This window comes from Oratosquilla oratoria, chromosome 41 (assembly GCF_046742065.1).
Source record: "Oratosquilla oratoria isolate Oo_2021 chromosome 41, ASM4674206v1, whole genome shotgun sequence".
In the NCBI taxonomy this organism is placed as follows: Eukaryota; Metazoa; Arthropoda; class Malacostraca; order Stomatopoda; family Squillidae; genus Oratosquilla; species Oratosquilla oratoria.
This window is the reverse complement of record NC_134817.1, coordinates 26712197-26725872: the sequence shown is the minus strand read 5'-3', so window position 1 is coordinate 26725872 and position 13676 is coordinate 26712197. Positions and strand designations below refer to the sequence as shown.

The 13676-nt window shown below is 40.7% G+C and overlaps 1 protein-coding gene across 1 annotated transcript in view; it reads right to left on the bottom strand.

Moving 5' to 3' along the window:
- Window positions 1–772: 772 nt before the first annotated feature.
- Window positions 773–13676, bottom strand: part of LOC143021065 (solute carrier family 22 member 1-like) — a 28967-nt gene continuing 16063 nt past the window's right edge. The window contains exons 4-12 of the mRNA XM_076178283.1: window positions 13529–13632; window positions 12898–13052; window positions 11989–12198; window positions 10321–10409; window positions 9140–9255; window positions 8451–8665; window positions 2705–2886; window positions 2443–2615; window positions 773–1485 (exon numbers count right to left, since the gene is read on the bottom strand). Coding sequence (XP_076034398.1) covers window positions 1317–1485; window positions 2443–2615; window positions 2705–2886; window positions 8451–8665; window positions 9140–9255; window positions 10321–10409; window positions 11989–12198; window positions 12898–13052; window positions 13529–13632 — 1413 coding nt within the window. The 3' untranslated portion in view covers window positions 773–1316. The remainder of the gene's footprint in view (window positions 1486–2442; window positions 2616–2704; window positions 2887–8450; window positions 8666–9139; window positions 9256–10320; window positions 10410–11988; window positions 12199–12897; window positions 13053–13528; window positions 13633–13676) is intronic.

The window sequence follows — 13676 nt, the reverse complement described above, 5'->3', positions numbered from 1 at the left end:
ACGAAAGATGCAGCGCAGCGATGCTGAAATTATTTCAGCCCTGGGTGGAATTCGAACCCGGACCGCTGAGTTAGCAGTTACGAACGTTACTACTGCGCCGTAGTAGTGTGTGTGTGTGTGTGTGTGTGTGTGTGTGTGTGTGTGTGTGTGTGTGTGTGTGTGTGTGCATCCGACCTAGATATGGAACAAAAGGTCTCCTGTCGGCATGCTCCGCCTTTGTAATCCTTTGTGTGTGTTTGCGTGTGTGTGTGTTCTTGTGTGTGCGCGCGGGCGCACTTACTTTTACATTACATCATTTTCAGAAGAATCTCAGATATTACCTAATATTATATCTGGAATGAGATCATAGGTGATCCGTCGTGACCTGAGGCAGTTTCCCATGGTCTGAAGCAGCTGAAGGTGGCCTTAACTCCTTCAATGCTGATACGCACCCTCATACAAATATTCCTGTTTAGTGTGAGTCAGAGCCGCAAAGCGTCACCGTGATGAAGAAGTTCAGAAACGTCGGGAATCCTGTGTGTGGCATCTTACGTGACCACACTGACTTCGACAGGCTAATGTTATACTTCAAGACATGTGTATGTTCCAGTCACCAAAGAAGGACTTATCAAAACATAAAATAGATAAATAAATAAGTAAATAAATAAATTGATAAATTACAAATAAATAAATAAATGAATGAATAAAAATCAGTTGCATGCATGCATGCATACGTACATACATACATGCATACATACATATATACGCTCACTGACCCTTCTTGACCTATGATACCTCTGTTGACCTCTCTTGACATTTCTTAGCCTTCACTATGCAAAATTCTTATTCATGTCTTTTTACTCCTAATTACGCGATGGGTTTTTGGGGGGCTAAATAAGAGTATAAAAGTAGAAATAACATATATTCAATATTTTATTACACACTGAACGTAAAAATTCACTGCGATTACACAAATTTCATAAATTAACAAACGGAGAAGGGAAGCACAGATCTTTTGTGACCCTTGTTGTTGCAAATTTGAGACGATTTTATTCAGCAGTCTCACTCAAGCAAGATTTTGATTGAGGACCATCTCAGACCAGTGCACCACCCCACATCTGAATAAATTGTCGTGCGGATGATCATAATCTATACACTGTAACTATGGAGTTAAAGGGCTTTGTGACTAAGGGTCTACGAGTATATCCAACTACCCCGATAAAACCTTTGGCGAACGCTGAAGAGGTATCTGAGATGAGAAGTTAGGAAAAATAAAAAATAAATAAATCTTCGAGGGCAGCACGACATCCATCACCCTCTGGATGACACGGACGACCTCAATCGGCCGAAGGAATGTAGAGCACTTCTTTGCGGTGCCTCGTCAGAAGTGACGAGCGGTAGATTTCTCCCCGGATCGACGCCCGACCCTGTCGGCGCCGGACGAAGGACGGCTGCTGGTCGAGTGGATCCAGAGGCACCATTCCCAGTCGAGTCCTTTCGCTTGACCTGTGCCAAGAGTCAGGTTAAAGGATGTCTCTTGTGACTGCTATCTATTGACAGTGATACAGCCAAAATATTTTTTGGGGAGACAGGCATGAGGTCTCCTGTACTTTGAATTAGCAACCCGAGATTCCAAAGATCTAAAGGTATTTCTATCAATAGAATCAACCTAATATGGTCAATTTCATACACAAAAATACTAGGATATTGATGATGAATATCTTTTGTATAAGGTCCCGTAGTGATGACGAATACTAATACTAATAACGCCAATAATGATGATGAATAACAATACATTTGTAATGAGAATAATAACGATAATAGTAATGGTAATAGTGGTGATGATAACGATATTCTATCTCAGCTAGATTACCATAGATAAAAGAGTAAATAGATGAAACATAAAAGTGAGAATGATTGTTTATTACTATACAGGCGGTCATGGAATCGCAACAGCAAGCTCGTACGACGCTGAAAGAAGCTGGAAAAGGACGCGATGGTATTGGAGATGATGGTGTTGATGGTATGGATGTGGCAGGGATGGTAGACGTGGTGGTGGTGAAGTGGTTGTTTTGGATGTGGTGGTAATGGAAAAAGGGATGGCAATTGAAGGTGGTACTAAGAAGTTGGGGGATGAACTCTTCAAGGCATTTGATTATTAACTCAAAGAGGCCCCAAATATTCAAGACCGCTTCAAGATGCCACCAAAAGAACTGATCAAGGAATTTTTTAACCAATAAGAGAGTAGCCCGGGATAGTGACTTAAGGACCCCACGGGCTAGAAAAAAGGTGACAGAGGGCAAACGAAGAGTCAGGAAGACTTGCACAAGAATCTTGAAAGTATCTGGAACGGGTAACAGACACATATACAGACAGAGGGAGGAGGAGGAAACATGAGTAAATGATTCTTTAGCTTCTAGACCCAATGTCCCGTTTCTTGTGCGAGTTATGACAGTCTCATACCCGTTGATCCACGGGAAGTAGAAGAAGCGCTGATCGCTGCCGAAGTTCTCGCCGTCCTCCATCGTCTGGGGCAGGTCTCGGTGGAGCGTCTCCGGTAGGAAGAGCGTCGACACACCCCCGACGACGGCCGCCGCCCCAAGAACCAAACTGGGCAGAAACCACGCCACGGTCCTCTGTGGCGACATCATAAATTGATCGAAAGCCGTGACGGTAAAAGTGTTAAGTAAATTTTTGGTGAGGAGGAAGGTATGGGGCTACTGACCAGGAACACGATGAGTGGTGAGATCATGTTGGCTACGTAGCCGATGATGTGGATGAAGGCCACGCCCTGCGCGCGGACCTGTGTCGGCAGAAGCTCCGCTGCGTACTGCATGCCGACATTCATCCCCACGTTGACAAAGAACCTGGCTATGATAATGGTAGAGGCTACACCCCCGGCGTTCCCTGTGGTTGTGAAAAGTATGTTAGTTTTATAGTTTTTTCTTTTCTCGTTGTTCTCAGGAAAGATATCCTTAGAAATTAATTATTTTCAACAATGGATTTTCAGAAACGAATTGCAGCATTATAGACCCCTTTCTTGCTTGACGTGAGAGTTCTGCTGTCAGCCAGCAACATGCGCTCTCATACTGTGAGGCAGTAGATCCCTTCTTGCATTAAGTAGGGGCTTTGTTGTGAACTATATGCGCGGGCATATTGTGAGGTTTTGAGGTCAAAAAGAAAATGCTGCGTGAAAATGTATCATTCCACTTACTTCAGAGAACTCGAAGATACTGATAAGTAAAATTATATATCAAAACTGACTCTCAATAATGGAGAGAAACTCCCTGACCCCTTCTCTTTGTGTGATGAGGAGTGAGTAAACTATATTTCAACACTGCCGGGCCTAACATGGAGAGATGACATCGAATACTTTGTAGACAAACCAAGTGTTTTCACAAAGGTGTCATTATTATCCAATTACCAACAGCAGCCAGTTTTGTTTTATCAAGTCAGAAGTTCAGTTGTGCGTTAAACTTCTCTTTGTCATATAGGTCATGCTTCTATTTACACATTTTTAAGAAGAATTTTTTTAAGATAAGTCAAGCTCAACTTAAGATATGAGTATTCGCATTCTCGAATAAAATCTTTACTAATTTTGAATCTTGAATAACTAACAAAAATATGACTAACGAGATTCTGATCACACTGTATAACAATGAAGAAGAAAAAAACGGAAATGTGAATAACCTTTCTAGGGGTATTTTTTGCGTAGATCATGAATATAACATTCGTTTCTTTCTGCGGCCCTCCAGTTTCTCGTAAATTACCATCTTACTTACGTTAAAGACACTGATTGATCTTTTTTGTTGCTTACTATAAATGCTTCCTATTTTTACTTTTTTATTTGATATTTTTTGTTGCTGTTACCATTTATATAATTTTTCACATGTGTTTTTTTCTTTACCGGAGACAGAGCTAAAATGCCTAGAGAATACAAAAATTCGCCAGACAGTTTTTGTTATATATGTAGATCAGTTACATTAAGGCATTACAAGAGACAGTTGACTCAACATGTAAAAAACTTTATGAGCTGTACTTTGAATGTAAAGTGGGTAACCAGGACAAACGCTGGGCAGACACCTCACAAATTTTGTTTCAGGTGTACAAGTTTATTCTCTGCCTGGGTGAAAGGCTTGGCCTCATGTTTGGCATACCATTGGTCTGGAGGGAGCCAAAGGACCATTCAACAGATTGCTACTTCTGCTTAACAGATATTAAAGGTGGATATCCAATGTGTATTCTTTACTGTTTTTTCAAGAGATGTATAAACAAAAAAGATCGAAATACATAATATGTTGTACTTCCACTATTATGCACGTGATCACGTCCAAAAATACCCATTTTTAGTCTTATTTTATTTTATTTCCCTGCAGGTCGCAACAGAAAAGGCAAGAAATCTATCATTTATCCAGATCTTTAGTCTGCTATTCGCCCAGTTCGACGTTCAAGTGATATTCTTGTACCACAGCCGCCCTCGACTGAACTACCATGCAATGACACGAGCAACTCAGACGATTCAGAATCTCAAGAGACAACGTATGTGACACAGCTTGAATCTGACAAGAAACCACACCTCATCACCTAACCGGAACTCAATAATCTAGTTTGTGATCTAACACTTACCAAGCAATAGAGTGAACTACTGGCCTCACGTCTGCAACAATAGAACCTGTTAGATGAAGATACTCGAATTACAGTATTTAGGAAGCGTTCTTCAGATCTACAGCAGTTCTTCACTTTGGAAAACAACTTGACCTATTGTAATGATATTAGAGGCCTATCCAATGCCCTTGAGCTGACCTATGAACCAAATGAGTGGAGGCTATTCATAGATGGATCCCTTTACAGCATAAAAGCGGTCCTGTTGCACATTGTGAACATGTGACGTGATATGAAATATTTGCTATCAAATTCGAATTCAGCACATTGAACTTCTTAATAAAATGCTCATGAGAACTATGTTTTTTTCTTGAACCTGAAATTTGTTGTACAATGTCATTAATGATGTAGTTTATAAGCTGATTGATTCAAAGGCGCAAACTTTAGTATTTCTTTTCATTCTGCAGGTAATACTTAGTCAACGCCAAGGTGTTAAGACTACTGTATAAGATTAGAGTTCTCACTGGAAACTGTACGTGTATGGCAGGCTTAGGCTCATGCTGCAGTCATGTGGCAGCACATCTCCTCAAGTTAGAGGCAGCAGTTCACTTAAAATTAAACGAGTCAGCCACATGTATCAGCCAACTTTATTCCTGGAAAACATCCAGGAAAAATGTCAATCCAGTTCCAATCACTGCTCTCCACACAGTTTGGCTTTTGATATCTGATCATAGGACCAGGTCTTCCAGTCTTCTCTTTGGATTGCGTGTATCCAAGCTTGCCATCTCCGTTTTTCGATCGCAGTTTTCCTTTTTGGGATAAAAAAAAAAATCCCAATCTTGCTGTTTGTACAACCAACAGCACAACAACTGTGTGGCATTTTTTTTTCGTATCAAAACTATAACGCAAATCGCTAAAGTTCCGTAAAGTTAGTATGATCACTTTTACAACAACAGATCACGTAAAATATTTTACCTCCCACCATGTGCGCGCATGTTTCTTTTATTGAACTTCTAAATTGGTAACATTGATGTTACCCGTTATATGCAGACGATAATCGATGTCCCCTTTTTTCTGTTTTCATCTTAAGGAAATATATTATATGAAAATAAATTCCAGTGAGCAACCGTCGGAAACAAATTATCTGACTTTTAAAATAATAGAACTGATATGATGTTGGTCTGAGCGCGCCATTTTTGTCGTCGTTCCAACTACCCCTCCGTTCTCTCACAGAGACAAAGAAAACGGGGAAGAACACACCGACGTCCTCCTGTTGAGGGGCTATCACACTGGGCTTCCACGGGCTTTACCAGCCCCGACCGTTGAGAGTTAGTTTAAGTAGAAATTACATCGGATACAATATTCTATTTTTCAAATCTCCAAATATCAAATTATCTTTCCGTTATATATAAAAAAACTGAATGATGAAATAAGAGAATGAGAACCTTTACGAATGTTAGACAATGTGTTGCAATGTTCTTTGAGAAGTGAAGTAAGTGTAGTCATATTCTAGTTACTTAAACGGAGGTTGGAGGTAGGATGTGGGAGGAAAAATAGCCAAGTGAGGTAACCCCTTTAGACCAGGGGAGCCATGACAGGAACTTAAGGGAATTATGGACTGCTGTTACAAATGATACATGTAAACTAGTGATGTGAGTTAAGCATATCACATATATCCACCAAATATAAGATAATTATCATTACCAACTTTTTAATAAAGCGATGAGTTTCTCCTCATCGACATTTTATAATTTTCTTTTATTTATTTGTTTATTTATTTTATTTGATTGAATTTTTTTCCTGGGTGGAATTTGGGGGGGAAATGAAGGAGACCCACACGAATGTCGAGAATTCATGAAGGGAGAGAAAAATGGTTCAGAACCATTAGGCTAACCTTCTTACTTCATAATAAACTTTGTCCTGTAAGATTAAGTTGGGTTTGGCTAACCTCCTTTAACTACACAAATATGTCGTGCTCTCGTCTGTGGTGTGCCAGTTTTATTTATCTGAATATGAAATAACCCTACTATTATATTTCCAATAATTTGTTATTCAAAACAATTTCTTTATAGTATATATATATATATATATATATATATATATATATATATATATATATATATATATATATATATATATATATATATATATATATATATATATATATATATATATATATATATATATATACACAGGCCCGTGCAGAGGAGGGGTGCTGGGGGTGCCCGAGCACCTGCCCCTTTGCCCTGTGCCCCAAAAGTACCCATCACAAAAATATATAAAAATGAATGAAAAATTATTTCTCACAGGCTTTTTCCATTTTCTTACCATTCAGAAATTATAATGTGGAAAATGGTGTTGCACAGAGTTTACACACACACACACACACACACACACACACACACACACACACACACACACACACACACACACACACACACACACACACACGAATAATACAAGAGAGTGAAGTGCCCAATTTCCAGCCCAAAGCACCTGCTCCTTGCAATGTCTGTGCACGTTATTGTATATATACATATATATATATATATATATATATATATATATATGTATATATGTATATGTGTGTGTGTGTGTAGGGCTATTTCCTGTTCACAACATTATCTCTGACACTGAATCCTTACCTCAAGGGTGGGCAACCCTTTGCACGCGTGCAAAACGTGGCACACTAACGACTCTTTTCCAACACGCAGAACCCAGAGCTCATTAAAAAAAAATAACAAATAACTTTCCAGCATCTTTTGTATGACCATTGGTAGCCGCATGCTGTGCTGGGCGGAGGATTGGGGCCCTTGTAGGAGGTGAAGGCCTATCATTTTTCTCCGTTGGCACATGAGAAATTGTTTTATCAAAGATTTGGCTGATTTTGGCACCCACACTTAAAAAGATTGTCCACCACCGCCTTACCCTCTCCTTCATATAAGGATGTTATCAGTGCGTATCTACTGTTACAAAACTTTGTTGCTGTGATAATATATATGACAATACTCCAGCTTTTAATTTTGTTCTGCCCTCATACTTTCTTTTTCTACAGTTCATCGCCCAGATTTCATTCTCATGTGTGGCAGAACTACCTGCTTCATAGCATCCTCTCGGCGTTTCCACTGTCTTCCTTTTACCTCTCCCTGAATGCTCGCTGGCCGAACGGGTTAGGGGGTTGTTACTTGCTGTCGAGGTGACGGCAGTGCGGATTCTGCCACCAGCGAGTTGGACCAAGAGCCTGGTTCTTTAAACTCCACGTTACATAGTCCTCTGTAAGGGGCACCATCCTACCTTCCTGATATAGGGAGTTCTCGATGTTATACCGAATCGTCTTCACCGCTCCCAGGGGACCTCCTACTTTCTCTTCTTCCCTCATGCTTTCTCTTCCTCAATTCATAGAACTTTCGTATGTATAAGGTCCCTTGTACAACTTTCTACTTACACCATACGACTTGATATCAGCCTTGGTCCCTCCACACTTGGATATCTTGACCTTACTTTTTGATACATAAACTTTCAGTTGTTATTTCCACAGGCCATGCTCTCTTACAGTATATCAAAAAAGATTAGGTTAAGTTAAGTTAGGTTTCGTTACGTTAGGTTACATTAACTTACGTTACGTTGGTGCAGTGGTTCTGAAGTCGGGCAGGGAACACGACATTGGGGAAGGTGCCCGTTGGGGAAAGAATTCTAATCTTGTTTGTAGTATAAGATTAGTTAAGAAATATTAGGTTTGGTTAAGTTATGATGTGTTGGGTTACTTGACGTTGGTGAAATGGTTCTGAAGTCGGGGAGGGGGCCCCAACATTGGGGAAGGTATTCATTGGGGAAAGAATTCTATTCTTGTTTGTGGAATGAGACCTCACCTGCGGGCACGGCGATGATGACGAAGGAGAAGATTCCGCACATGACCATGCAGAGGAACCCGAGCCAGCGGCGCCCCAGGCGGTCCATGGTGAGGACGAGGAAGACGTCGGCAGGCAGCTCCGTTGCCGCCGCCAGCGTGAAGGTCAGGTACAGGTCCACGGGCAGGTTGACCACGTTTCGCGTGTGACCGTCGTAGGCTATCGTGATCATCATCCTGTTTTCGAGAACATGAGTGATACGGCTTTCAGAAGGACGGAGCCTTTATTAGTACAACGTTTCGCTTGCTTGATCAAGTACACAGCAAACTACATGCACGCTTTAGGGTTATCACACTGGGCTATTTTCCTCCCACATCCTGCTTGTAACCTCCTTTTGAATAACTAGAATATGACTTCCCTTACAGGAACCTAGACTTCTCTAAGAACATTTCAGCAGGATGTCTAATATTCGTATAGGGTTTCAATCTCTTAGTCCATCATTCAGCTTTGTTACATATGACGAAAAAATAATTTGATGTTTGGAGATTTGAAAAATAAAATGTAACCGAAGTCATTTTCACTCAACAGTCGGTGTTGGTGAAGCCAGCGTGATAATTCTTTTAACAAGAGAAACGTCGTAGTGATAAAGGCTCCGTTCTTTGATAAACTCGTCGGCTACTCCCAGATGCATACAAAGTTTAATCCCTTACCAGAGTATGATGAGGAAAATTGTGATTTTCCTCATCCTTGGCGTCCTGAAAAGGTCGAGGACAGTGGGCGCCGTGACGGAAGACGTCTCAATCTGAAGATCCTTCAGGGTGCTCGTCTGTACAAAATAAGACTCAGTTAGATTTAGATTTAATCATATTTATATTTAAGAAGGAAATAGGCATGAACTGGTTTACCAGTAAAGTGATTAATGAATGGAATAGACTTAGTAACCAGGTAGTGAGTGCTGAAACTATCGGGTTGTTTTTAAGAGAATGTTAGATAACTTTATGGATGGGGATGATAGGTGGTAATGGACATGGGTCGGTATTTGTGAAGTTCGTCTCGCCCGCTTGCACTGCATTTTGTATATTCCTTTTGCATCTATATGATGACAAATCCAACAGCTTTTCTCAGCAACGTTCCTTACGGAAATTAACATTAAGGGATGGTGAAAAAATAACTCCTGTAACCTTTCGCTACACGTCATTTTGTATCACCCACTCGCACAGCAATTTGTATATCTTTTGCATCTATATTACGACAACTCCAACAACTTTTTTTTTTTTTTACTTTTTTCCCTCAAATTAATATTAAGAGATTATGAACGAATTATTCTCGCAACCTTCCCGCCATCCGCACGCATTTTTAGGTTAAGTTAGGTTAGGTAGGTTAGGTTAGGTAATTTGTGTGAGGTTAGATAGGTCAGGTTAGGTAGGTAGGTTAAGTTAGGTAGGTTAGGTAAGTAGGTTAGGTTAGGTACATTAGGTTAGAAAAGAGAGAAAACAGGTTTCACGAAAAAATAGCGGGTGGTGCTCGCAACAAAAGTGGCGCTTCGTTGGTGTGTAGCGGGAAGGTTGCGGTATTCCCCCCCCCCCATCCCTTAATATCAATTTGCGCAAGAAACGTTACTAAGAAATTTTGTTGGATTTGTCGTAATATAGACGCAAAAGAAACATACAAAATGCAGAGCGAGCGGACGAGACGAAACTTCACAAATTCTATTGGAACTGTTTAGTGTAGACCTTAGGATCTCTTGCAGTCTCCTCAATTCTTATGTTCTTAGGCAATGCACGGGACGACAAATGGTCGTTGAGTGCTATCAAGCAGCTTGGTTACAGAGTAGAAATCACATAATTTATCTTTTTTATTGGAGCGATGTGAGATCGTGCTTGTACCTCACCTCAAAATCCTTTAAGACCTGCGGAGGGATGGTGCGGCCGTTGACTGAAGCGATCCTCTTGAGAATGGTGATCGTTTCGTGGACACGTCCTGCGGGGGAAGAAAATGGAGGAGGACGGGTCTGAGATGATCCTCTGGGAGTTCACCTTTCATGATATGGACACCCGCAACCAGTGGCGGACTGGGTCTAAAATTTCTACCGGGAAAACTTGCTAATAGGACTACTTTAAGGATAACCACTTTGTAAATAAAATGTGTCAAATTATACAGAAATTCGTTTCTAGTAGTTCCCAAAGTCAATAATAGGTACATGAATTACACTAAAAAAAATTTTTATGCATTTTGTAATTGCTGGTCCTATCCCAAAAACGTCGTCTGTTTCAACCATTCTGCTAAAGCCTACCCGTGGCGCAATATATATATATATATATATATATATATATATATATATATATATATATATATATATATATATATATACATATATATATGTGTGTGTGTATATATATATATATATATATATATATATATATATATATATATATATATATATATATATATATATATATATATATATATATATTTATATATATATAGTTATTTCTAAAGTGATAGCCCACCAAGAAATTTCCTGTATCCCGGTGGGCCAGTCCGCCCTTGCCCACAAACACATACATACAAACAGTCGGAAGCGAGTAAAAGCAAATGAAGGTTGCTGCTCCTAAAGAAGAAGCAAAATACATCGACATGGGAACAAGTAAGTCTGATATAATTGCAGGCTAGAGCGTGATCCGAATCCACAGGGGGATTAAAAAAGAATAAATATTGAAAGAAAAGGCTAGAAAAAGTAAATCTTTGGCCAGGCAGTTTGCTATTCTGTGATATGATGGTGACACTTTGAAGAATGTTTACTAGTGCAAAGAACGCAAACCAAAGTGAAAATTAGATTTATCAGAAAAATCGAGAGAGAAAACAACTGAAATAACCAAAGTGCTTGTTCTACGCGATAGAAAACGAAGGAAGAATTAGAGGAGCTAAGGGAACAAACTTTACCCAGGAATTCAAACAGCCAGGAGGTAAGGTTGAAGAATTAGAAATACAGCATATGGCTCAAGAGTCCAAGATCAAGGAGTTTGAATCTTACTGAAATTATCTAGAGGAACTAAATGTCAAAAAGATAAGAAATGTTAAAACATTGTTTACTGATGTACAGTTACAGCTATGCCAGACTTCTGCCGTGATTTATCAACTGCCGAGAAACAATTATTACATGGCAACCCGTGCTGCTTCCCAAATACTTCTCAACGTCATAAATCTACTGGATCATATCACTGGGTCTGAGGGTACACTATTCCGCAATAGTGTGACACACTGACTGACTGAATGAGTTTTTTAATAGCATTATGGATAATTACTCGAGTCCTTATTGTGAAATATCTTTATAACCCCTTAAATACAAAGGAGGCGTCTGAGAGATAGATAGAAGACCCCCGGAAGAAGCCAGACTTAAAGGTAAGGTAACACTTGGTACGACCAGGCTTTATCCTTCTTATCGAGCTAGCGTCCTGGAGATGGATAAGATAACCAGATAAGACAACTTAATACCAGCCTGAATAAGATTAAAAGAAAGTAGTTGAGGTCGTACTCTGAACATCGTTTCCCGACTCACCTTGCGACAGAAGCCACCTGGCGCTTTCAGGTATGCAGATATAGCCAAAGAGGGAGAGGGCCATGGGCAGACCGGTGAGGGCCGAGAGGAACCTCCAGTTCTTGAGTGCCAGGGCCATCCATGGCACCGCTATGTCGCCCAGCGTGAAGAAGATGGCGATGGAGAGGTTGGCCACGAGGGTCCTGTGTTTTGGGCCGATGTACTCGAGAACTGTCAAGTCATGAAGATGTTTACAATTTGCACATTGATTCGTGCACATTTGCCAGCACAAGTCTTGAGGAAAGCCATTTAAGCGCAGTTACAGTGAAACTCTTTCATTTATGTAAAACCTCTCAATCTAAGATAATCATTCTATAGGGAATCATAATTAATACCCATCAATAAAATGAATGGTTTCATAAATGAAATACTAACACATATTCTGAAATGTCTATTCATTCTAGCAATCTAACTTGGCCTATAGGTACAGTTGTCATTATCTTGTTTTATTTCTGAAATACCGTTCAGTGTAAGATAACTAACCTACATAGAATTATAACACTCTTGAACGAAATTAGTTTTTACATTCAACCTGTTCCACATTAGCACGAGCCATGTCTTGATAATGTTTTGGTGATTTGGCATAGAAGGATAGTGCTGATGCGCAATACACCATAGTTGAGCGTTACTAGTGTATTGTCACAGCTACCAATATTAGACTTCTTTTTAATGCAAATGCGACAAACAATTTGAGTGACTCCAAGGTATGGCAGACGATAAGGGACATGGATCTGCATAGTGTAGCCCTTATGATCTCCTACAGTCTCTTCCATTCTTATGTTCTTAAGGTAAGCATCGCATGGAACTTGAGACAAATATTATGTTGGGGTGAAAAAGTGACCCTGATTTGATCAATACCTACGTACTCACCGAGGACATACATCATGACGAAGCAGTTATCGAAGGCCATGCCCATGAGGAAGCGGTAGAAGGTGAAGTCGACGATGGACTGGGAGTAAACGGTGAGTAGGGAGGCCACGGCGGCGACCAAGTTGGCTCCACAGAGGACCGGAACGCGTCCATACCTTCCCGGATAAAGAAAACAATAGGAGATGAAGGATCCGCACGTGTATGGAAACACGACGTGCTGGGGTCATCAAGAGTCCTTTCACCCCCGCCCATGGCGCAGATGAAAGGCGGGTGCTTTCCTGTGATAAGATGAAAGTACGGTGGAAATGTCTCCGTTCGAAAGAGAATAACGATCAGGATGTCCGGCACAAGGGGATCCATTACGCCATTCATAGCGTCTACCAGCTCGTTATTTATTGCAGAATGACGGTGAATGGAGGTATATGAATGGCAGAGAACACACACACACACACACACACACACACACACACACACACACACACACACACACACACACACACACACACACACACACACACACACACACACACACACACACGATACCCTCAAAGTGACAACCTCTGAAGTAAATCAACGCCTTGCGCCGTCCTTTGATAAGGCTGTAACATGTGTTCTTCCCTCTGGGACTCACCTGTCGGCGGCGTAGCCGGCCAAGAGTCCGCCGACGATGGACCCGACGAAGAACATGACCTGGGCGAAGGTTGCGTACCACCCGCGGCCGCACACCCAGTCGTACTGGCGAAGGAAGAAAAGAAACAAAACTGGAGTAGGCCCTCCAC